At 46.3% G+C, this 24,220-nt stretch overlaps 1 protein-coding gene and 2 long non-coding RNA genes across 15 annotated transcripts in view; 1 reads left to right on the top strand and 2 right to left on the bottom strand.

The window, feature by feature from the left end:
* Positions 1-1,264: 1,264 nt before the first annotated feature.
* On the bottom strand, positions 1,265-3,749 carry LOC127924901 (uncharacterized). 2 transcript variants are annotated; one of them, XR_008119207.1, is made up of 3 exons: positions 3,609-3,749; positions 2,854-3,232; positions 1,265-2,616 (listed from the first exon to the last, which is right to left on the bottom strand). It is a non-coding gene; the product is annotated as an uncharacterized LOC127924901 (long non-coding RNA). The 2 variants fall into 2 exon arrangements; XR_008119206.1 differs by having other exon boundaries at positions 2,854-3,090; positions 3,562-3,743.
* Positions 3,750-4,200: 451 nt separating this feature from the next.
* The window catches only part of nufip1 (nuclear FMR1 interacting protein 1), a 33,843-nt gene continuing 13,823 nt past the window's right edge, over positions 4,201-24,220 (bottom strand). For 2 of the 7 annotated variants that reach the window (XM_052509578.1, XM_052509579.1), the window contains exons 5-10: positions 13,362-13,438; positions 7,133-7,225; positions 6,775-6,962; positions 6,550-6,681; positions 6,134-6,372; positions 4,201-5,985 (exon numbers count right to left, since the gene is read on the bottom strand). In XM_052509578.1, coding sequence (XP_052365538.1) covers positions 5,365-5,985; positions 6,134-6,372; positions 6,550-6,681; positions 6,775-6,962; positions 7,133-7,225; positions 13,362-13,438 — 1,350 coding nt within the window. In that variant the 3' untranslated portion in view covers positions 4,201-5,364. The remainder of the gene's footprint in view (positions 5,986-6,133; positions 6,373-6,549; positions 6,682-6,774; positions 6,963-7,132; positions 7,226-13,361; positions 13,439-24,220) is intronic. The other 5 variants (XR_008119202.1, XR_008119203.1, XR_008119201.1 and 2 more) reach the window with 5 other exon arrangements.
* On the top strand, positions 13,456-24,001 carry LOC127924902 (uncharacterized). 6 transcript variants are annotated; one of them, XR_008119213.1, is made up of 6 exons: positions 13,456-13,606; positions 15,686-15,721; positions 17,173-17,211; positions 20,665-20,883; positions 22,466-22,546; positions 23,749-24,001. It is a non-coding gene; the product is annotated as an uncharacterized LOC127924902 (long non-coding RNA). The 6 variants fall into 6 exon arrangements; XR_008119210.1 differs by having other exon boundaries at positions 13,456-13,645; XR_008119209.1 differs by having other exon boundaries at positions 13,456-13,687; positions 15,689-15,721.

Below are 24,220 nucleotides of genomic sequence, written 5' to 3'. Positions count from 1 at the left end.
TTTTAAAAATACATTTGCAAACATTTCTGAAAACCTGTTTTCGCTTTGTCATTATGGCATATTTTGTGTAGATTGCTGAGAAACTATTTTTATTTAATCCATTTTAGAATAAGACTAACTTAACAAAATGTTAAAGTTAAGGAGTCTGAATACTTCACCACTAAATCTAAGGGTAGAGCTCAAAAATTCAAACCCCTTGGACGCTGCCATAACATTAGAAGTGCCATCCAAGAAGGCGCAAGGTCATTGGCCACAGATAAAATGACCGCAAATCACATTGTATTAAGTTCTAGACCTCTGCTACATCTGGTAATGAATGGTATGGCTGTTGAACAAGTTTAGGAGACTAACTTACTTGGCATTACCTTAGATTGTAAACACACAGATTCAATGGTTGTAAAGATGGGGAGAGGTCAATAATAAATAGAGATGCTCTGCTTTTTTGATACCACACTCCAAAAAGCAAGTTCTGCAGGCTCTAGTTTTGTCTAATCTTGATTATTGTCCAGTCGTGTGGTCCAGTGCTGCAAGGAAACACCTAGTTAAGCTGCAGCTGGCCCAGAACAGAGCGGCACATCTTGCTCTTAATTGTAATCAGACGGGTGATATAAATACCATGCACGCCAATCTCTCTTGGCTAAGCGCTGAGATACTAACAGCATTACTTATTTTTATAGGAAACAATGTGTTGAAAATCACAAATTGTTTGCATAGTCAATTTACACACAACTCTGCCACACACACACACACACACACACACACACACACACACACACACACACACACACACACACACACACACACACACATCCCACCAGGGATTTTTTCAGTCCACAAATCCAGAACAAATTCAAGAAAGTGTACAGTATTATATAGAGCCATTATTGCATGGAACTTCCTTCCATCTCATATTGGTCAAATAAAAACCAGATAAAGCAACACCTCCCGGCACAACGCCTCTCCCCTATTGGACGCAGATAGTTGGTGTGTATTGATGTGTATGCTACGTGTGCCTTTAAAAACGTTTTGTCCTCCTGTTGTCTATTGATGTTCTGTATTATGTCATAATGTATTATGTTTCGTGTTCTGTGTTCTGTGTTCCGTGTTCTGTGTGGACCCCAGGAAGAGTAGCTTCTGCTTTTGCAACAGCTAATGGGGATCCTAATAAAAATACTAAATATCTACAGTAGCTTTGATTGGACTGATCATGTCAACATCATACTTTCTAAATCTTAGCTCGCACTCATGAATCAAATCAACAATCTACTGGGAAATCCTTTTTAATCCTTGTCATATGAAGAGAAGTTATAGATAAAACTTGAGCTCATCGGCCATAAACATTACACAAATTGCAAACGCATATTCAACAATGAGTGGTTTGGAAGGAATCAGTGACTAACTCCAAGCATTGCAAAGCAATCACTAGCCTGCTTTTCAGTGGAGTGGGTGCGTGGTCCCAAGTCTGGGTTTAATGGTTTCTTTTCCAAGCTTAAACAGATAAATATTCAACATTGGCCATGCTGTCAATCCAGCATGACTTCTGCCGTGCTCAAAACAACAGGAAACTCGGAACTGGGAAAATACCTTTCAAATGGTCATATAACTCGGAAGTCGGGAACTCAGGCCTCTTTCTAGAGCTCCGATCTGAAGATCACTGACATCATTTAACCATGTCGGGAACTCAGGCCTCTTTCTAGAGCTCCGATCTGAAGATCACTGACATCATTTAACCATGTCGGGAACTCAGGCCTCTTTCTAGAGCTCCGATCTGAAGATCACTGACATCATTTAACCATGTCGGGAACTCAGGCCTCTTTCTAGAGCTCCGATCTGAAGATCACTGACATCATTTAACCTTGTCGGGAACTCAGGCCTCTTTCCAGAGCTCCGATCTGAAGATCACTGACATCATTTAACCTTGTTTTTTGCCGAGTTCCCAGTTGTCTTGAAAGCACCATAAATCCAGAGAATGCCGGACTTTGATGACAAAATGAATGAATCCAAAAATATCTTGTATGCTGCTGCGTAAATTGTGTAACTTGTGGTGCACATGTCAGAACATAACTCTATAGCCTGTTATAGAGAAATGTAATTATTGAATATTGTAAGAGCTTTAAATGTCTGCTTTTATGCCCCTTTATTAATCCTACGGTTCTGACTGTGTACAGAGAGAATACTGTAAAAAAGGCCCATGTTCTGAATTCTGTCGCTGTACATTTCAAAAGTGCTGAACAAAAAGTTACTGTAAGATGGCCCCGAAGAAGATGGCAGACGTTTTACATGCCCCCAGTTGATTGTTTATTTGCGTTGTTTGAAATGTATTTTTTTTAAACTTGTTTTGTACATAATGTTGCCGCTACCATCTCCTATGACCTAAAATAACTTCTGGAAAACAGGACTGCGATTACTCACTACGGACTAGCAGATTCCTTTCCTTACATGTAACACCCAGATCCAACTGATGTTCTCCAGGACCTAGGGGTTCTGCCCAACACCCAGACCCAACTGATGTTCTCCAGGACCTAGGGGTACTGCCCAACACCCAGACCCAACTGATGTTCTCCAGGACCTAGGGGTACTGCCCAACACCCAGATCCAACTGATGTTCTCCAGGACCTAGGGGTACTGCCCAACACCCAGACCCAACTGATGTTCTCCAGGACCTAGGGGGTTCTGCCCAACACCCAGACCCAACTGATGTTCTCCAGGACCTAGGGGTACTGCCAAACACCCAGATCCAACTGATGTTCTCCAGGACCTAGGGGTACTGCCCAACACCCAGACCCAACTGATGTTCTCCAGGACCTAGGGGGTTCTGCCCAACACCCAGACCCAACTGATGTTCTCCAGGACCTAGGGGGTTCTGCCCAACACCCAGACCCAACTGATGTTCTCCAGGACCTAGGGGTTCTGCCCAACACCCAGACCCAACTGATGTTCTCCAGGACCTAGGGGTTCTGCCCAACACCCAGACCCAACTGATGTTCTCCAGGACCTAGGGGTACTGCCCAACACCCAGACCCAACTGATGTTCTCCAGGACCTAGGGGGTTCTGCCCAACACCCAGACCCAACTGATGTTCTCCAGGACCTAGGGGTACTGCCCAACACCCAGACCCAACTGATGTTCTCCAGGACCTAGGGGGTTCTGCCCAACACCCAGACCCAACTGATGTTCTCCAGGACCTAGGGGTTCTGCCCAACACCCAGACCCAACTGATGTTCTCCAGGACCTAGGGGTTCTGCCCAACACCCAGACCCAACTGATGTTCTCCAGGACCTAGGGGTTCTGCCCAACACCCAGACCCAACTGATGTTCTCCAGGACCTAGGGGTACTGCCCAACACCCAGACCCAACTGATGTTCTCCAGGACCTAGGGGTTCTGCCCAACACCCAGACCCAACTGATGTTCTCCAGGACCTAGGGGTTCTGCCCAACACCCAGACCCAACTGATGTTCTCCAGGACCTAGGGGTTCTGCCCAACACCCAGACCCAACTGATGTTCTCCAGGACCTAGGGGTACTGCCCAACACCCAGACCCAACTGATGTTCTCCAGGACCTAGGGGTTCTGCCCAACACCCAGACCCAACTGATGTTCTCCAGGACCTAGGGGTTCTGCCCAACACCCAGATCCACCTGATGTCCTCCGTTACCCGTTCTCCAGGACCTAGGGGTTCTGCCCAACACCCACCTGATGTCCTCCGTTACCCGTTCTCCAGGACCTAGGGGTTCTGCCCAACACCCACCCTGATGTTCTCCAGGACCTCTGCCCAACACCAACCTGACCTCCGTTACCTGTTCTCCAGGACCTAGGGGTTCTGCCCAACACCCACCTGATGTCCTCCGTTACCCGTTCTCCAGGACCTAGGGGTTCTGCCCAACACCCACCTGATGTCCTCAGTTACCTGTTCTCCAGGACCTAGGGGTTCAACCCAACACCCAACTGATGTTCTCCGTTACCAGGGTTAGGGGTTCAATTAATTGTTGTATCCTAGGACACACAATAGATATACATTTCAACCACAAAGGTGTACTAATGAGCTATGAGAGATAGAACAAAATGAATCATCATAAAGGAGGACTGAAATTAGATTATTTCACTGTAGACCAGGGCCTGTTCAAATAACAACATGACAAGCCCGTGTATGACTCAAACTGATAAGCATGTGAATGGAGTGAAAATTCTGACTTCGTGATCTGTGAGATAAGTAACTTTAATATGGTCAAGCAGATTACACGTTTTCTTCGCTATTTACAAAACATAGCAACGTTTAAGACACGGATTTCATGTTGTAATGTTAACAAGGTCCCCAAAAGTAGTTGTTAACAAAGGCCCAGCTCCCTGTCATCCAGAACCTCTATATCAGAGGGTGGTGGGGACAGCCCAGTACATCACTGGGGCCCAGCTCCCTGCCACCCAGAACCTCTATATCAGAGGGTGGTGGGACAGCCCAGTACATCACTGGGGCCCAGCTCCCTGCCACCCAGAACCTCTATATCAGAGGGTGGTGGGACAGCCCAGTACATCACTGGGGCAGAGCTCCCTCCATCCAGAACCGTTATAACCACCTAAGCCATAGACTTGTCTCTGCTTCCGCGGGGCAAGTGGTACCGTTGTATCAAGTCTGACAACAACAGGCTCCTGAACAGCTTCCATCCACATGCCATAAGACTGATACATAGCGAAATGCATGTAAGCTACACCCGCAATAACATCTGCTAAACACGAGCATGTGACAAGTACATTTGATTTGAAAAAGGACAAAGATGGTCCAAGAACTATCGATTTCCTGGGTTATATTCCCACAGTAGAACAAGTCATTTATTTCTATGTTGAAAAAAGAAGAGTACAAATTAAATGCCAGAGGTAGTTGATGTTTAGATGAAAACATAAATGACTGTAGGGAAATAACTCGCCAACATCAGAGACAAGGTGAAAGGTCAAGGGGACTGTCTTGATTTAAGGGTTAAAGGCTCTGCATGGCCAATCCGATATGGCCGTACAGCACTTACTGCGATACGGCCTCTACAGAAGTCAGTCATACTTCAGAGCTATTGTGAAGGAAGGAATTTTGTGTTTATACAGGAAGTCCCGCCCCCAACTACAGTCATCCAATTATGTCAAAAACGGAGCTATACAGAGCTCTGCATGGTTACAACATTTGGAGGTGCACGGCAATGCGGAGCTTGAGTTGGCCTCTGCAAGCCTCCGGAGGCTACGCAACTGTAGGGAGCCTCCGGACCACATTTCTGGATCGAGAATAAATCTGCTTTTAGGGTGACAGTCTTGATTTAAGGGTTAGGGTGACAGTCTTGATTTAAGGGTTAGGGTGACAGTCTTGATTTAAGGGTCAGGGTGACTTCAGGGGTCTTGGGTCTCCCAGACTTCATCATCATAGTTGGGGATGGAGGTCTGGGAGTGGTCTTCAGGGTGACCATCTCCATAATTAGCATTCACAGCCAAGTCCATTGGGGTTTCCTGGAGGGGATGTGACTGTGAGCCGGCTGGTCCACTCTGTGTGTTCTCCTCCATGCTCTGGTCTTCTCCCACTTGTTGGGCTACAGACTGCTCAGCCACAGTCCCCAGGACCTCAGGATTAGAGTTCAGCTGAGTTATGACATCAGGGTTAGAGGCTGCACCTGGCATCTCCTCAGGATGAACATCTTCACCATTCAAAATGTCCATCTCTGAAGGTCCCTGACAGACTGGTGGTTTCTGGGTACCTTCTAGTGATGACCTCACCTGGTCACCTTTTTCATCTGGACCAACCACAGAGGTAGCTGGGAGTAGAGCCCTCAGATCATCTGCTCTCACTTCCTGTGTCTGGAGGTCAAGGTTAGGGTCATCTGCGGTCACCGTTCTACCCAGAGTTCCCTGCTGGTCCCGAGTTTGACCCTCCAGTGCAAAGAAGTTGTTTCGGACAATGTAGCGAACACACTGCAGGAGCACGTTCCTCTCATGGCGGATGTCTGGGGCCAGTAACTGTAAAGGTCAGGGGTCATAGAACAATTCAGCAGGTAGAAAAAAAATGCTAACTACATTCACAATACAGACTTGAAAATGTTTAACTTTTATCTCAAGCGATTTGTAAAATCAGTTGTGCCTTGATGCCTCTTTCCCGGTGTCTTACCATCTCAAGCAGAGTGGCTCGGCGCTGTTGGGGGGTGTCCATGTTTCGTCCTCCTCTCGCTCCTCTTCCTCTCCCCCGACTAGGTCTATGAGGACCAGACCCAGGCTGTGGTTCCCGGGGGGGCTCAGGGTAGAGCCTCTTAGCCCCAGATGAAGCACTGTTCTGGAGCTTGGCTGGCAGAGCCTTCAGCATTGCCTGGTTCTCCTTCAGCAGCGGACTGGTCCTCTGGATGGGCAGGACTGAGACACCACTAACTTTACATCTCAACGTGTTGAATAACGAAATGTAATGAAAGTTAAAATATTAAAGCTAAAACAGTGGAATCATTGGCGACGTCTTCTGTTTGTTGCCTCCACACACACAGAGAAAACAAGCCTCCATACGGGGAAAACAGACAGCTGACATTTATAGCTCACCTTGTGGTTCCTGGTCACTGTCGCTCTCGGTCATGGAGCCGTAGCTGGCCATCAGAGATCCCAGCCCTGATGTCATTTGTTTAGGGGCCACAGTCACCCCACCTCCACTGACTGGCTCCTCTGTATCAGAGTCTGCAGGGGTCAGAGTCAACAGCGGTTGTGTATACAGGAACAGACATTAGGACCTTTAAAAACCTCTGGCAGGTTCCTGGATCACTGACTGACCTGGGTCGCTGTTGGCAAGAGCCCCCAGTGGGTCTCCCTCCCTGGGGTACTGAGTGAGGGGTGGAGGCCTCTCCATGGGGGGTTGAGTGGGGTGTGGCGGTCTCTCTGACTGACGAGGACCTGGTCTGGCCCATCTACCCCTCTGGAACCTTCCACCACGCTGTCCACAACCTCTACCCCTCATCCTCCTGACAACAGAACACACAGCATGTTGTAGCATGGCCTTAATAGTTCAGCTAATATAGGTCCCAACTATTCCGTGGAGGAAACTTGTGCATCAGTACAATATCATCCTGTTGTATTTGTAACCTAACTTGTACCAACCAATAAAAACAAATAAAAATGTAGGAAGAAGTACCCAAACTGAGCGGTTTCCAGCACCGCTCCAGTCTCCTCCCTGGCATCCATCACCTTCCTCCTCTTCTCCACGTTCACCAGGGTCGGGTAGTTCCTGTACAGACAGAGACAAAGCTCTGATGTGTGCTTTCTGATAGTGTCACGTGACCTTGAAATTACTAAAAGGTGTCCCGCAAGGGTTGCTTTTGGGACCCATCCTCTTTACTATTTATATTAATAATATATCTGCAAAAAACTAACAGTAATCTATATGCTGATAACACTATTGGCCCTGCTGCAGACCAGGCTGTCAGAGCATCAGATTTGGTTACCTTGCAGAAAGCCCTTGTGGATTTGGCCCTGCTGCTGACCAGGCTGTCAGAGCATCAGATGTGGTTACCTTGCAGAAAGCCCTTGTGGATTTGGCCCTGCTGCTGACCAGGCTGTTAGAGCATCAGATTTGGTTACCTTGCAGAAAGCCCTTGTGGATTTGGCCCTGCTGCTGACCAGGCTGTTAGAGCATCAGATTTGGTTACCTTGCAGAAAGCCCTTGTGGATTTGGCCCTGCTGCTGACCAGGCTGTTAGAGCATCAGATTTGGTTACCTTGCAGAAAGCCCTTGTGGATTTGAAATTGGTCCTTCATGCGATGGAAAAAACTAAATACATCCTGTTTTTTCTCATTGAGATATTTCAGATGGTTTCCACATTTATGTGATGGTCCTCTCGTTGAGCAGGTTCCCAACCATAACTATTTGGGCTTTTGGATTGGCAAAAATGTAAAAAATAAAAAGACAGACGAGCTGGTAAAGCAGAGATTCAAGGCTTTATAGAACTAGACCAGGCCTCTCCCTAAACAGAAAGCAGGCTGGACACTCAACGTTCCTGCAGTCCCTCATTATGAGACTTCCCATTTATCAGAATGCAGCAGCCATTACTCTAAAACTCTTGGCTGCAGTGTTCACATTTTTATTTTACCAAGTAAGTTGACTGAGAACACAGGTTTAATACTCATCAATGCATCATTTCTCAGCTGGTCAGCTGAACCTCTAAAATGCCAGTAGTTTAGAAAGCTGATGAGGAATAGATTCACTCTGGTTTGTGAGTGTTTTGGTTGATTGTAATAATTTGTTATTGAAAAGTAGTGAATCTGAAACGGCTGTGTCTGTTTTACTGAATGATGTTGAATGGTTTGTTCTCAGGTCACCATAGAGAATGAGAACCTGATCTCCCCTGAAAAATAACCACTACAAAAATACCCTTAAAGCTAACAAAACACCTATACTGTATATGCTTCTATAGACAGCTAAACAAACTGGAACAAAAACACCCTACTTTCGGAAAATGTTCAGACCCCTTGAATTTTACCACGTGTTACGTTACAAAATTGATTTAAAAAAAGAAGCGATCTACACAATACCCCTTGAAGGATAAAGCGAAAACAGGTGTTACGATAAAAAATAAACAGATACCTCATTTACATAAGTATTCAGACCCTTTGCTATGAGACTCAAAGTTGAGCTCAGGTGCATCCTGTTTCCATTGATCGTTGAGATGTTTCTACAACTTGGAGTCCATCTGTGGTAATTTCAATTGATTGGACATGATTTGGAAAGACACACACCTGTCTATACAAGGTCCCACAGTTGACAGTGCATGTCAGAGCAAAAACCAAGCCATGAGGTCAAAGGAATTGTCCATAGAGCTCCGAGACAGGATTGTGTCGAGGCACAGATCTGGGGAATTGTACCAAAAAAAAATGGCTGCAACTTTGAAAGTCCCCAAGAACACAGTGCCTCCATCATTCTTAAATGGAAGAAGTTTGGAACCACCAAGACTCTTCCTAGACCTGGCCGTCCAGCCAAACTGAGCAATTGGGGGAGAAGGGCCTTGGTCAGGGAGGTGACCAAGAACCCGATGGTCACTCTGACAGAGCTCCTCTGTGGAGATGGGAGAACCTTCCAGAAGGACAACCATCTCTGCAGCCCTCCACCAATCAGGCCTTTCTGGTAGAGTGGCCAGATGGAAGCAACTCCTCAGTAAAAGGCACATGACAGCCCACTTGGAGTTTGCCAAGACACCTAAAGACTCTCAGACCATAAGAAACAAGATTCTCTGGTCTGAATGCCAACCATCATGTCTGGAGGAAACCTGGCACCATGCCTACGGTGAAGCATGGTGGTGGCAGCATCATGCTGTGGGGATGTTTTTCAGCGGCAGAGACTGGGAGACTAGTCAGGATCGAGGGAAAGATGAACGGAGCAAAGTACAGAGAGATCCTTGCTGAAAACCTGCTCCAGAACGCTCAGGACCTCAAACTGGGGCGAAGGTTCACCTTCCAACAAGACAACGACACTAAGCACACAGCCAAGACAACGCAGGAGTGGCTTCGGGACAAGTCTCTGAATGTCTACCCACAGTTTGTGTTGTCACCCCTGGGGACATGACCCCAGGGTGGCAACACGTACTGTACAGTCTAAGTGATATCAATGGGTCTCTCTCTATTCTGATTGTTTTATACTGTTCAAGAAATTCTGCACTCATTTGAGAATTTCCACAATGCCACGTAGGGCTGCATGATATGGGCAAACAATCTAGGCCTTATTTTTAACCAAATGTTGAAATTGCAATTTGACTTGTGATTTAGAGCTTAACACTTGGGTGAACTGTTGGAATCATGGAAATAGAATGATTATTCAAATGTTATAGTTAGAATATAATAGTGGGCACGAATACAGTGTTTGATAAATTAAAATGCCAGGGAGGAGTTACTGTGACAGGGGAGGAGTTACTGTGACAGGGGAGGAGTTACTGTGACAGGGGAGGAACCAAAGTGTTGACAAGTGTTTCCTAGGAGACTAAAATATTTGGCTACATTGAATGTTCTCTCTTACCTACTTCACGAAGCTAACATATTCTTGCTTCGTGAATTCCTCTGATTTAGAAGTTACTGTTGCACAAAAAACATGCAGATTTAGTTCTACACCATCACTGGTATTATCAGGCTGTATTTGCTCGTTACGTTTGCTTGGACTCAGTACATTTGTTAGCTAGGTAGCAATTAGCATTAGCTAATAGTGTAATTACAGAAGGCTAGTGGATTAATATTAAAAAGCAAAGTGGAAACAGCGTTGTTGTCATCAACATTGCCGCATGTCAAATTCTATTTTATTTGTCACATGCACCGAATACAACAGGTGTCGACCTTAGTGAAATGCTGACTTACAAGCCCTTAACCAACAGCTTTATGAAAATAAATAACACTTATTTGTAAGTAGAAAATAGATACGGAAATAGAAAATAAAAGGAACAAATAATGAAACAGCAGCAGAAAAATAACAAGCGAGGCTCTATAATAGAGGTCGGCCGATTAGGATTTTTCAACTCCGATACCGATTGGAGGACCACAAAAAGCCGATACCGATTAAAAATCGGACAATTTCTGTTTATATATATTTGTAATAATGACAATTACAACAATACTGAATGAACACTTATTTTAACTTAGTATAATACATAAATAAAAAAACAATTTAGTCTCAAATAAATAATGAAACGTGTTCAATTTGGTTTAAATAATGCAAAAACAAAAAGTTTTGGAGAAGTAAAAGTGCAATATGTGCCATGTAAAAAAGCTAACGTTTAAGTTCCTTGCTCAGAACATATGAAAGCTGATGGTTCCTTAAAACATGAGTCTTCAATATTCCCAGTTAAGAAGTTTTAGGTTGTAGTTATTATAGGACTATTTCTCTCTATACCATTTGTATTTCATAGACCTTTGACTATTGGATGTTCTTATAGGCACTATAGTACTGCCAGCCTCGGGAGTTGATGGGCTTGAAGTCATACATATTCATCGCCAGACCCACTGGCTCCAGGTCATCTACAAGGCCATGCTAGGTAAAGCTCCGCCTTATCTCAGTTCACTGGTCACGATGGCAACACCCACCCGTAGCACGCGGTCCAGCAGGTGTATCTCACTGATCATCCCTAAAGCCAACACCTCATTTGGCCGCCTTTCGTTCCAGTTCTCTGCTGCCTGTGACTGGAATGAATTGCAAAAATGGCTGAAGTTGGAGACTTTTATCTAATAATAATAATAAATGCCATTTAGCTGACGCTTTTATCCAAAGCGACTTACAGTCATGTGTGCATACATTCTACGTATGGGTGGTCCCGGGAATCGAACCCACTACCCTGGCGTTACAAGCGCCATGCTCTACCAACTGAGCCACAGAAGGACCATAACAAACTCCCTCACAAACTTCAAACATCTGCTATCTGAGCAGCTATCACTCCAGTGTTAATCTGAAAAATTGTAATTATTCGCCTACCTCATGCCTTTTGCACACAATGTATATAGACTCTCTTTTTTCTACTGTGTTACTGACTTGTTTATTGTTTACTCCATGAGTAACTCTGATGTCTGTTCACACTGCTATGCTTTATCTTGGCCAGGTTGCAGTTGCAAATGAGAACTTGTTCTCAACTGGCCCACCTGGTTAAATAAAGGTGTTCTCAACTGGCCCCCCTGGTTAAATAAAGGTGTTCTCAACTGGCCCACCTGGTTAAATAAAGGTGTTCTCACCTGGCCCACCTGGTTAAATAAAGGTGTTCTCACCTGGCCCACCTGGTTAAATAAAGGTGTTCTCAACTGGCCCACCTGGTTAAATAAAGGTGTTCTCAACTGGCCCACCTGGTTAAATAAAGGTGTTCTCACCTGGCCCACCTGGTTAAATAAAGGTGTTCTCAACTGGCCCACCTGGTTAAATAAAGGTGTTCTCAACTAGCCTACCTGGTTAAATAAAGGTGTTCTCAACTGGCCTACCTGGTTAAATAAAGGTGTTCTCAACTAGCCTCCCTGGTTAAATAAAGGTGAAATAAATATAATAACAAATAATAGTAGTTGTAGTAGTAGTTGTAGTAGTAGTTCTGGCAAACGGAGGAAAGTGTGGTTTGAATGAATGCTTACGAGCCTGTTGCTGCCTACCACCGCTCAGTCAGACTGCTCAAATAATAGACTTAATTATAATGTAATAAACACAGAAATATATGAGCCTTAAGTCATTAATATGGTCAAATACGGAAACGATAATTTTGAAAACTAAACGTTTATTATTTCAGTGAAATACGGAACCGTTCTGTATTTTATCTAACGGGTGGCATCCCTAAGTCTAGATATTGCTGTTACATTGCACAACCTTCAATGTTATGTCATAATTATGTACAATTCTGGCAAATTAATTACGGTCTTTGTTATGAAGAAACGGTTTCCACACAGTTCGCAACGAGCCAGGTGGCCCAAACTGCTGCATGTACCCAGACTCTGCTTACACTGAACGGGGGGGTACCGGTACAGAGTCAATGTGGAGACTCTCTACAGGGGGTACCGGTACAGAGTCAATGTGGAGGCTATATACAGGGGGTACCGGTACAGAGTCAATGTGGAGACTCTCTACAGGGGGTACCGGTACAGAGTCAATGTGGAGGCTATATACAGGGGGTACCAGTACAGAGTCAATGTGGAGACTATATACAGGGGGTACCAGTACAGAGTCAATGTGGAGACTATATACAGGGGGTACCAGTACAGAGTCAATGTGGAGACTATATACAGGGGGTACCAGTACAGAGTCAATGTGGAGACTATATACAGGGGGTACCAGTACAGAGTCAATGTGGAGACTATATACAGGGGGTACCAGTACAGAGTCAATGTGGAGACTATATACAGGGTGTTACGGTACAGAGTCAATGTGGAGTCTATATACAGGGGGTACCAGTACAGAGTCAATGTGGAGACTATATACAGGGGGTACCAGTACAGAGTCAATGTGGAGACTATATACAGGGGGTACCGGTACAGAGTCAATGAGGAGGCTATATACAGGGGGTACCGGTACAGAGTCAATGTGGAGACTATATACAGGGTGTTACGGTACAGAGTCAATGTGGAGTCTATATACAGGGGGTACCAGTACAGAGTCAATGTGGAGACTATATACAGGGGGTACCAGTCCACATGGCTGGTAAAGTAGACATCTTACTACTGCCAGAATCTACCCAAATTTGTCAGGTGTTAATATTAGGCCCCGATACTGGTGGTAACAGCACATTTTTCATCTGGACCACAGAATCAGATCTAATCCAGAAGTAGTCATTTCAAGAGAAATTGAGGAAACAAAAGCATTGCTGATTAGTGACTGGATCTTACAAAGTTTTACCATGTTTAAAAACATACTACAGTACTGACCTGCGCCTCTCCTCTCTCCATTTAGAAATCTCCTCTGGAGTGTCCAGCTTGATTCTCTTTGCCCCTGGGGCATGGTTCTATAGGAGACGGAGGAGGAGGTTAAACACATGGTTCTATAGGAGATGGAGGAGGAGGTTAAACACATGGTTCTATAGGAGACGGAGGAGGTGGTTAAACACATGGTTCTATAGGAGACGGAGGAGGAGGTGGTTAAACACATGGTTCTATAGGAGACGGAGGAGGAGGTGGTTAAACACATGGTTCTATAGGAGACGGAGGAGGAGGTGGTTAAACACATGGTTCTATAGGAGACGGAGGAGGAGGAGGTTAAACACATGGTTCTATAGGAGACGGAGGAGGAGGAGGTTAAACACATGGTTCTATAGGAGACGGAGGAGGAGGAGGTTAAACACATGGTTCTATAGGAGACGGAGGAGGTTAAACACATGGTTCTATAGGAGACACATGGTTCTATAGGAGACGGAGGAGGAGGTTAAACACATGGTTCTATAGGAGACGGAGGAGGAGGAGGTTAAACACATGGTTCTATAGGAGGAGGAGGAGGAGGTTAAACACATGGTTCTATAGGAGGAGGAGGTTAAACACATGGTTCTATAGGAGACGGAGGAGGAGGAGGTTAAACACATGGTTCTATAGGAGACGGAGGAGGAGGAGGTTAAACACATGGTTCTATAGGAGACGGAGGAGGAGGAGGTTAAACACATGGTTCTATAGGAGACGGAGGAGGAGGAGGTTAAACACATGGTTCTATAGGAGGAGGAGGAGGTTAAACGGAGGAGGAGGAGGTTAAACACATGGTTCTATAGGAGACGGAGGAGGAGGAGGTTAAACACATGGTTCTATAGGAGACGGAGGAGGAGGAGGTTAAACACATGGTTCTATAGGAGACGGAGGAGGAGGAGGTTAAACACATGGTTCTATAGGAGACGGAGGAGGAGGAGGTTAAACACATGGTTCTATAGGAGACGGAGGAGGAGGAGGTTAAACACATGGTTCTATAGGAGACGGAGGAGGAGGAGGTTAAACACATGGTTCTATAGGAGACGGAGGAGGAGGAGGTTAAACACATGGTTCTATAGGAGACGGAGGAGGAGGAGGTTAAACACATGGTTCTATAGGACGGAGGAGGAGGAGGTTAAACACATGGTTCTATAGGACGGAGGAGGAGGAGGTGGTAAACACATGGAGGTTAAACACATGGTTCTATAGGAGACGGAGGAGGAGGAGGTTAAACACATGGTTCTATAGGAGACGGAGGAGGAGGAGGTTAAACACATGGTTCTATAGGAGAGGAGGAGGAGGAGGTTAAACACATGGTTCTATAGGAGACGGAGGAGGAGGAGGTTAAACACATGGTTCTATAGGAGACGGAGGAGGAGGTTCTATAGGAGTTAAACACATGGTTCTATAGGAGACGGAGGAGGAGGAGGTTAAACACATGGTTCTATAGGAGACGGAGGAGGAGGAGGTTAAACACATGGTTCTATAGGAGACGGAGGAGGAGGAGGTTAAACACATGGTTCTATAGGAGACGGAGGAGGAGGAGGTTAAACACATGGTTCTATAGGAGACGGAGGAGGAGGAGGTTAAACACATGGTTCTATAGGAGACGGAGGAGGAGGAGGTTAAACACATGGTTCTATAGGAGACGGAGGAGGAGGAGGTTAAACACATGGTTCTATAGGAGGAGGAGGAGGAGGTTAAACACATGGTTCTATAGGAGGAGGTTAAACACATGGTTCTATAGGAGGAGGTTAAACACATGGTTCTATAGGAGGAGGTTAAACACATGGTTCTATAGGAGACGGAGGAGGAGGAGGTTAAACACATGGTTCTCTATAGGAGGAGAAACACATGGTTCTATAGAGGAGGAGGAGGTTAAACACATGGTTCTATAGGAGACGGAGGAGGAGGAGGTTAAACACATGGTTCTATAGGAGACGGAGGAGGAGGAGGTTAAACACATGGTTCTATAGGAGACGGAGGAGGAGGAGGTTAAACACATGGTTCTATAGGAGACGGAGGAGGAGGAGGAGGAGGAGGTTAAACACATGGTTCTATAGGAGAAGGAGGAGGAGGAGGTTAAACACATGGTTCTATAGGAGACGGAGGAGGAGGAGGTTAAACACATGGTTCTATAGGAGACGGAGGAGGAGGTTAAACACATGGTTCTATAGGAGACGGAGGAGGAGGAGGTTAAACACATGGTTCTATAGGAGACGGAGGAGGAGGTTAAACACATGGTTCTATAGGAGACGGAGGAGGAGGTTAAACACATGGTTCTATAGGAGACGGAGGAGGAGGAGGTTAAACACATGGTTCTATAGGAGGAGGAGGAGGTTAAACACATGGTTCTAGGAGACGGAGGAGGAGGAAAAACACATGGTTCTATAGGAGACGGAGGAGGAGGAGGTTAAACACATGGTTCTATAGGAGACGGAGGAGGAGGAGGTTAAACACATGGTTCTATAGGAGACGGAGGAGGAGGAGGTTAAACACATGGTTCTATAGGAGACGGAGGAGGAGGTTAAACACATGGTTCTATAGGAGACGGAGGAGGTTAAACACATGGTTCTATAGGAGACGGAGGAGGAGGAGGTTAAACACATGGTTCTATAGGAGACGGAGGAGGAGGAGGTTAAACACATGGTTCTATAGGAGACGGAGGAGGAGGAGGTTAAACACATGGTTCTATAGGAGACGGAGGAGGAGGAGGTTCTAAACACATGGTTAAACACATGGTTCTAGGAGACGGAGGAGGAGGAGGTTAAACACATGGTTCTATAGGAGACGGAGGAGGAGGAGGTTAAACACATGGTTCTATAGGAGACGGAGGAGGAGGTTCTAGGTTAAAAACACATGGTTCTATAGGAGACGGAGGAGGAGGAGGTTAAACACATGGTTCTATAGGAGACGGAGGAGGAGGAGGTTAAACACATGGTTCTATAGGAGACGGAGGAGGAGGTTCTATAGGAGACGGAGGAAACACATGGTTCTATAGGAGACGGAGGAGGAGGAGGTTAAACACATGGTTCTATAGGAGACGGAGGAGGAGGAGGTTAAACACATGGTTCTATAGGAGGTTCTACGGAGGAGGAGGAGGTTAAACACATGGTTCTATAGGAGACGGAGGAGGAGGAGGTTAAACACATGGTTCTATAGGAGACGGAGGAGGAGGAGGTTAAACACATGGTTCTATAGGAGACGGAGGAGGAGGAGGTTAAACACATGGTTCTATAGGAGACGGAGGAGGAGGAGGTTAAACACATGGTTCTATAGGAGACGGAGGAGGAGGAGGTTAAACACATGGTTCTATAGGAGACGGAGGAGGAGGTTAAACACATGGTTCTATAGGAGACGGAGGAGGAGGAGGTTAAACACATGGTTCTATAGGAGACGGAGGAGGTTAAACACATGGTTCTATAGGAGACGGAGGAGGAGGAGGTTAAACACATGGTTCTATAGGAGACGGAGGAGGAGGAGGTTAAACACATGGTTCTATAGGAGACGGAGGAGGAGGAGGAGGTTAAACACATGGTTCTATAGGAGAGGAGGAGGAGGAGGTTAAACACATGGTTCTATAGGAGACGGAGGAGGAGGTTAAACACATGGTTCTATAGGAGACGGAGGAGGAGGAGGTTAAACACATGGTTCTATAGGAGACGGAGGAGGAGGAGGTTAAACACATGGTTCTATAGGAGACGGAGGAGGAGGAAAACACATGGTTCTATAGGAGACGGAGGAGGAGGAGGTTAAACACATGGTTCTATAGGAGACGGAGGAGGAGGAGGTTAAACACATGGTTCTATAGGAGACGGAGGAGGAGGTGGTTAAACACATGGTTCTATAGGAGACGGAGGAGGAGGTTTAAACACATGGTTCTATAGGAGACGGAGGAGGAGGTTAAACACATGGTTCTAGGAGACGGAGGAGGAGGAGGTTAAACACATGGTTCTATAGGAGAGGAGGAGGTTTAAACACATGGTTCTATAGGAGACACATGGTTCTAGGAGGGAGGAGGTTAAACACATGGTTCTATAGGAGACGGAAACACATGGTTCTATAGGAGACGGAGGGAGGAGGTTAAACACATGGTTCTATAGGAGACGGAGGAGGAGGAGGTTAAACACATGGTTCTAAAGACACATGGTTCTATAGGAGAGGAGGAGGAGGAGGTTAAACACATGGTTCTATAGGAGACGGAGGAGGGAGGTTTAAACACATGGTTCTATAGGAGACGGAGGAGGAGGAGGTTAAACACATGGTTCTATAGGAGACGGAGGAGGAGGTTTAAACACATGGTTCTATAGGAGACGGAGGAGGAGGTTAAACACATGGTTCTATAGGAGACGGAGGGAGGAGGTTAAACACATGGTTCTATAGGAGACGGAGGAGGAGGAGGTTCTATAGGGAGGAGGAGGAGGTTAAACACATGGTTCTATAGGAAACACATGGTTCTATAGGAGACGGAGGAGGAGGTTAAACACATGGTTCTATAGGAGACGGAGGAGGAGGAGGTTAAACACATGGTTCTATAGGAGACGGGAGGAGGAGGTTAAACACATGGTTCTATAGGAGACGGAGGAGGAGGAGGTTAAACACATGGTTCTATAGGAGACGGAGGAGGAGGTTAAACACATGGTTCTATAGGAGACGGAGGAGGAGGAGGTTAAACACATGGTTCTATAGGAGACGGAGGAGGAGGTTAAACACATGGTTCTATAGGAGACGGAGGAGGTTAAACACATGGTTCTATAGGAGACGGAGGTTAAACACATGGTTCTAGGAGACGGAGGAGGAGGAGACGGAGGAGGAGGTTAAACACATGGTTCTATAGGAGACGGAGGAGGAGGAGGTTAAACACATGGTTCTATAGGAGACGGAGGAGGAGGAGGTTAAACACATGGTTCTATAGGAGACGGAGGAGGAGGAGGTTAAACACATGGTTCTATAGGAGACGGAGGAGGAGGAGGTTAAACACATGGTTCTATAGGAGACGGAGGAGGAGGAGGTTAAACACATGGTTCTATAGGAGACGGAGGAGGAGGTTAAACACATGGTTCTATAGGAGACGGAGGAGGAGGAGGTTAAACACATGGTTCTATAGGAGACGGAGGAGGAGGAGGTTAAACACATGGTTCTATAGGAGACGGGAGGAGGTGGTTAAACACATGGTTCTATAGGGAGGAGGAGGTGGTTAAACACATGGTTCTATAGGAGACGGAGGAGGAGGTTAAACGGACATGGTTCTATAGGAGACGGAGGAGGAGGTGGTTAAACACATGGTTCTATAGGAGACGGAGGAGGAGGAGGTTAAACACATGGTTCTATAGGAGACGGAGGAGGTTAAACACATGGTTCTATAGGAGACGGAGGAGGAGGAGGTTAAACACATGGTTCTATAGGAGACGGAGGAGGAGGAGGTTAAACACATGGTTCTATAGGAGACGGAGGAGGAGGAGGTTAAACACATGGTTCTATAGGAGACGGAGGAGGAGGAGGTTAAACACATGGTTCTATAGGAGACGGAGGAGGAGGAGGTTAAACACATGGTTCTATAGGAGACGGAGGAAACACATGGTTCTATAGGAGGAGGAGGAGGTTAAACACATGGTTCTATAGGAGACGGAGGTTTAAACACATGGTTCTATAGGAGACGGAGGAGGAGGTTAAACACATGGTTCTATAGGAGACGGAGGAGGAGGTTAAACACATGGTTCTATAGGAGACGGAGGAGGAGGAGGTTAAACACATGGTTCTATAGGAGACGGAGGAGGAGGAGGTTAAACACATGGTTCTATAGGAGACGGTTCTAGGAGGAGGAGGAGGTTAAACACATGGTTCTATAGGAGACGGAGGAGGAGGTTTAAACACATGGTTCTATAGGAGACGGAGGAGGAGGAGGTTAAACACATGGTTCTATAGGAGACGGAGGAGGAGGAGGTTAAACACATGGTTCTATAGGAGACGGAGGAGGAGGAGGTTAAACACATGGTTCTATAGGAGACGGAGGAGGAGGAGGTTAAACACATGGTTCTATAGGAGACGGAGGAGGAGGAGGTTAAACACATGGTTCTATAGGAGACGGAGGAGGTTAAACACATGGTTCTAAGGAGACATGAGGAGGTTAAACACATGGTTCTATAGGAGACGGAGGAGGAGGAGGTTAAACACATGGTTCTATAGGAGACGGAGGAGGAGGTTCTAGTTAAACACATGGTTCTATAGGAGACGGAGGAGGAGGTTAAACACATGGTTCTATAGGAGACGGAGGAGAGGAGGAGGAGGAGGAACACATGGTTCTATAGGAGACGGAGGAGGAGGAGGTTAAACACATGGTTCTATAGGAGACGGAGGAGGAGGAGGTTAAACACATGGTTCTATAGGAGACGGAGGAGGAGGAGGTTAAACACATGGTTCTATAGGAGACGGAGGAGGAGGAGGTTAAACACATGGTTCTATAGGAGACGGAGGAGGAGGTTAAAACACATGGTTCTATAGGAGAGGAGGGAGGAGGAGGTTAAACACATGGTTCTATAGGAGATGGAGGAGGAGGAGGTTAAACACATGGTTCTATAGGAGACGGAGGAGGAGGAGGTTAAACACATGGTTCTATAGGAGACGGAGGAGGAGGAGGTTAAACACATGGTTCTATAGGAGACGGAGGAGGAGGAGGTTAAACACATGGTTCTATAGGAGACGGAGGAGGTTAAACACATGGTTCTATAGGAGACGGAGGAGGAGGAGGTTAAACACATGGTTCTATAGGAGACGGAGGAGGAGGAGGTTAAACACATGGTTCTATAGGAGACGGAGGAGGAGGAGGTTTCTATAACACAGGGTTCTATATAGGAGACGGAGGAGGAGGGTTCTAGGAGACGGAGGAGGAGGAGGTTAAACACATGGTTCTATAGGAGACGGAGGAGGAGGAGGTTAAACACATGGTTCTATAGGAGACGGAGGAGGAGGTTAAACACATGGTTCTATAGGAGACGGAGGAGGAGGTTCTAGGAGTTAAACACATGGTTCTATAGGAGACGGAGGAGAGGTTTAAACACATGGTTCTATAGGAGACGGAGGAGGAGGAGGAGGTAAACACATGGTTCTATAGGAGACGGAGGAGGAGGAGGTTAAACACATGGTTCTATAGGAGGAGGAGGAGGAGGTTAAACACATGGTTCTATAGGAGACGGAGGAGGAGGAGGTTAAACACATGGTTCTATAGGAGACGGAGGAGGAGGAGGTTAAACACATGGTTCTATAGGAGGAGGAGGAGGAGGAGGTTAAACACATGGTTCTATAGGAGACGGAGGAGGTTAAACACATGGTTCTATAGGAGACGGAGGAGGAGGTTAAACACATGGTTCTATAGGAGACGGAGGAGGAGGAGGTTAAACACATGGTTCTATAGGAGACGGAGGAGGAGGAGGTTAAACACATGGTTCTATAGGAGACGGAGGAGGAGGTGGTTAAACACATGGTTCTATAGGAGACGGAGGAGGTTAAACACATGGTTCTATAGGAGACGGAGGAGGAGGAGGTTAAACACATGGTTCTATAGGAGACGGAGGAGGAGGAGGTTAAACACATGGTTCTATAGGAGACGGAGGAGGAGGAGGTTAAACACATGGTTCTATAGGAGACAAACACATGGTTCTATAGGAGACGGAGGAGGAGGTGGTTAAACACATGGTTCTATAGGAGACGGAGGAGAGGAGGAGGTTAAACACATGGTTCTAGGAGGAGAGGAGGAGGTTAAACACATGGTTCTATAGGAGGAGGAGGTTAAACACATGGTTCTATAGGAGACGGAGGAGGTTAAACACATGGTTCTATAGGAGACGGAGGAGAGGAGGTTTAAACACATGGTTCTATAGGAGACGGAGGAGGAGGAGGTTAAACACATGGTTCTATAGGAGACGGAGGAGGAGGAGGTTAAACACAGGAGGAGACGGAGGAGGGAAACACATGGTTCTATAGGAGACGGAGGAGGAGGAGGTTAAACACATGGTTCTATAGGAGACGGAGGAGGAGGGTTAAACACATGGTTCTATAGGAGACGGAGGAGGGTTAAACACATGGTTCTATAGGAGACGGAGGAGGAGGAGGTTAAACACATGGTTCTATAGAGACGGAGGAGGAGGAGGTTAAACACATGGTTCTATAGGAGACGGAGGAGGAGGAGGTTAAACACATGGTTCTATAGGAGACGGAGGTTAAACACATGGTTCTATAGGAGACGGAGGAGGAGGTTAAACACATGGTTCTATAGGAGACGGAGGAGGAGGAGGTTAAACACATGGTTCTATAGGAGACGGAGGAGGAGGTTAAACACATGGTTCTATAGGAGACGGAGGAGGAGGAGGTTAAACACATGGTTCTATAGGAGACGGAGGAGGAGGAGGTTAAACACATGGTTCTATAGGAGACGGAGGAGGAGGAGGTTAAACACATGGTTCTATAGGAGACGGAGGAGGAGGAGGTTAAACACATGGTTCTATAGGAGACGGAGGAGGAGGAAAACACATGGTTCTATAGGAGACGGAGGAGGAGGTTAAACACATGGTTCTATAGGAGACGAGACGGAGGAGGGAGGAGGAGGAGGTTAAACACATGGTTCTATAGGAGACGGAGGAGGAGGTTAAACACATGGTTCTATAGGAGACGGAGGAGGAGGAGGTTAAACACATGGTTCTATAGGAGACGGAGGAGGAGGAGGTTAAACACATGGTTCTATAGGAGACGGAGGAGGAGGTTAAACACATGGTTCTATAGGAGACGAGGAGGAGGGTAAACACATGGTTCTATAGGAGACGGAGGAGGAGGTTAAACACATGGTTCTATAGGAGACGGAGGAGGAAACACACATGGTTCTATAGGAGACGGAGGAGGAGGAGGTTAAACACATGGTTCTATAGGAGACGGAGGAGGAGGTTAAACACATGGTTCTATAGGAGACGGAGGAGGAGGAGGTTAAACACATGGTTCTATAGGAGACGGAGGAGGAGGAGGTTAAACACATGGTTCTATAGGAGACGGAGGAGGAGGAGGTTAAACACATGGTTCTATAGGAGACGGAGGAGGAGGAGGTTAAACACATGGTTCTATAGGAGACGGAGGAGGAGGTGGTTAAACACATGGTTCTATAGGAGACGGAGGAGGAGGTTAAACACATGGTTCTATAGGAGACGGAGGAGGAGGTTAAACACATGGTTCTATAGGAGACGGAGGAGAAACACATGGTTCTAGGAGGAGGAGGAGGTTAAACACATGGTTCTATAGGAGACGGAGGAGGAGGAGGTTAAACACATGGTTCTATAGGAGACGGAGGAGGAGGAGGTTAAACACATGGTTCTATAGGAGACGGAGGAGGAGGAGGTTAAACACATGGTTCTATAGGAGACGGAGGAGGAGGAGGTTAAACACATGGTTCTATAGGAGACGGAGGAGGAGGTTAAACACATGGTTCTATAGGAGAGGAGGAGGAAACACATGGTTCTATAGGAGACGGAGGAGGAGGTTAAACACATGGTTCTATAGGAGACGGAGGAGGAGGTTAAACACATGGTTCACATGGTTCTATAGGAGACGGAGGAGGAGGAGGTTAAACACATGGTTCTATAGGAGACGGAGGAGGAGGTTTAACACATGGTTCTATAGGAGACGGAGGAGGAGGTTAAACACATGGTTCTATAGGAGACGGAGGAGGAGGTTAAACACATGGTTCTATAGGAGACGGAGGTTCTATAGGAGACGGAGGAGGAGGTTAAACACATGGTTCTATAGGAGACGGAGGAGGAGGTTTAAACACATGGTTCTATAGGAGACGGAGGAGGTTAAACACATGGTTCTATAGGAGACGGAGGAGGAGGTGGTTAAACACATGGTTCTATAGGAGACGGAGGAGGAGGTTAAACACATGGTTCTATAGTTCTATGGTTCTATAGGAGACGGAGGAGGAGGAGGAGGAGACGGAGGAAACACATGGTTCTATAGGAGACACATGGAGGAGGAGGAGGAGGTTAAACACATGGTTCTATAGGAGACGGAGGAGGAGGAGGTTAAACACATGGTTCTATAGGAGACGGAGGAGGAGGTTTAAACACATGGTTCTATAGGAGACGGAGGAGGTTAAACACATGGTTCTATAGGAGAAACACATGGTTCTATAGGAGGAGGAGGAGGTAAACACATGGTTCTATAGGAGACGGAGGAGGAGGTTAAACACATGGTTCTATAGGAGACGGAGGAGGAGGTTAAACACATGGTTCTATAGGAGACGGAGGAGGAGGTGGTTAAACACATGGTTCTATAGGAGACGGAGGAGGAGGTTAAACACATGGTTCTATAGGAGACGGAGGAGGAGGTGGTTAAACACATGGTTCTATAGGAGACGGAGGAGGAGGTTAAACACATGGTTCTATAGGAGACGGAGGAGGAGGTTAAACACATGGTTCTATAGGAGACGGAGGAGGAGGAGGTTAAACACATGGTTCTATAGGAGACGGAGGTGGTTAAACACATGGTTCTATAGGAGACGGAGGAGGAGGTGGTTAAACACATGGTTCTATAGGAGACGGAGGAGGAGGAGGTTAAACACATGGTTCTATAGGAGACGGAGGAGACGGAGGAGGAGGTTAAACACATGGTTCTATAGGAGACGGAGACGAGGAGGTTTAAACACATGGTTCTATAGGAGACGGAGGAGGAGGTTAAACACATGGTTCTATAGGAGACGGAGGAGGAGGGTTAGGGTTCTATAGGAGACGGAGGAAAACACATGGTTCTATAGGAGGGGAGGAGGTTAAACACATGGTTCTATAGGAGACGGAGGAGGA

Source organism: Oncorhynchus keta, unplaced genomic scaffold (assembly GCF_023373465.1).
Source record: "Oncorhynchus keta strain PuntledgeMale-10-30-2019 unplaced genomic scaffold, Oket_V2 Un_contig_4721_pilon_pilon, whole genome shotgun sequence".
NCBI lineage: Eukaryota > Metazoa > Chordata > Actinopteri > Salmoniformes > Salmonidae > Oncorhynchus > Oncorhynchus keta.
This window is presented reverse-complemented; position numbering and strand designations above follow the sequence as displayed.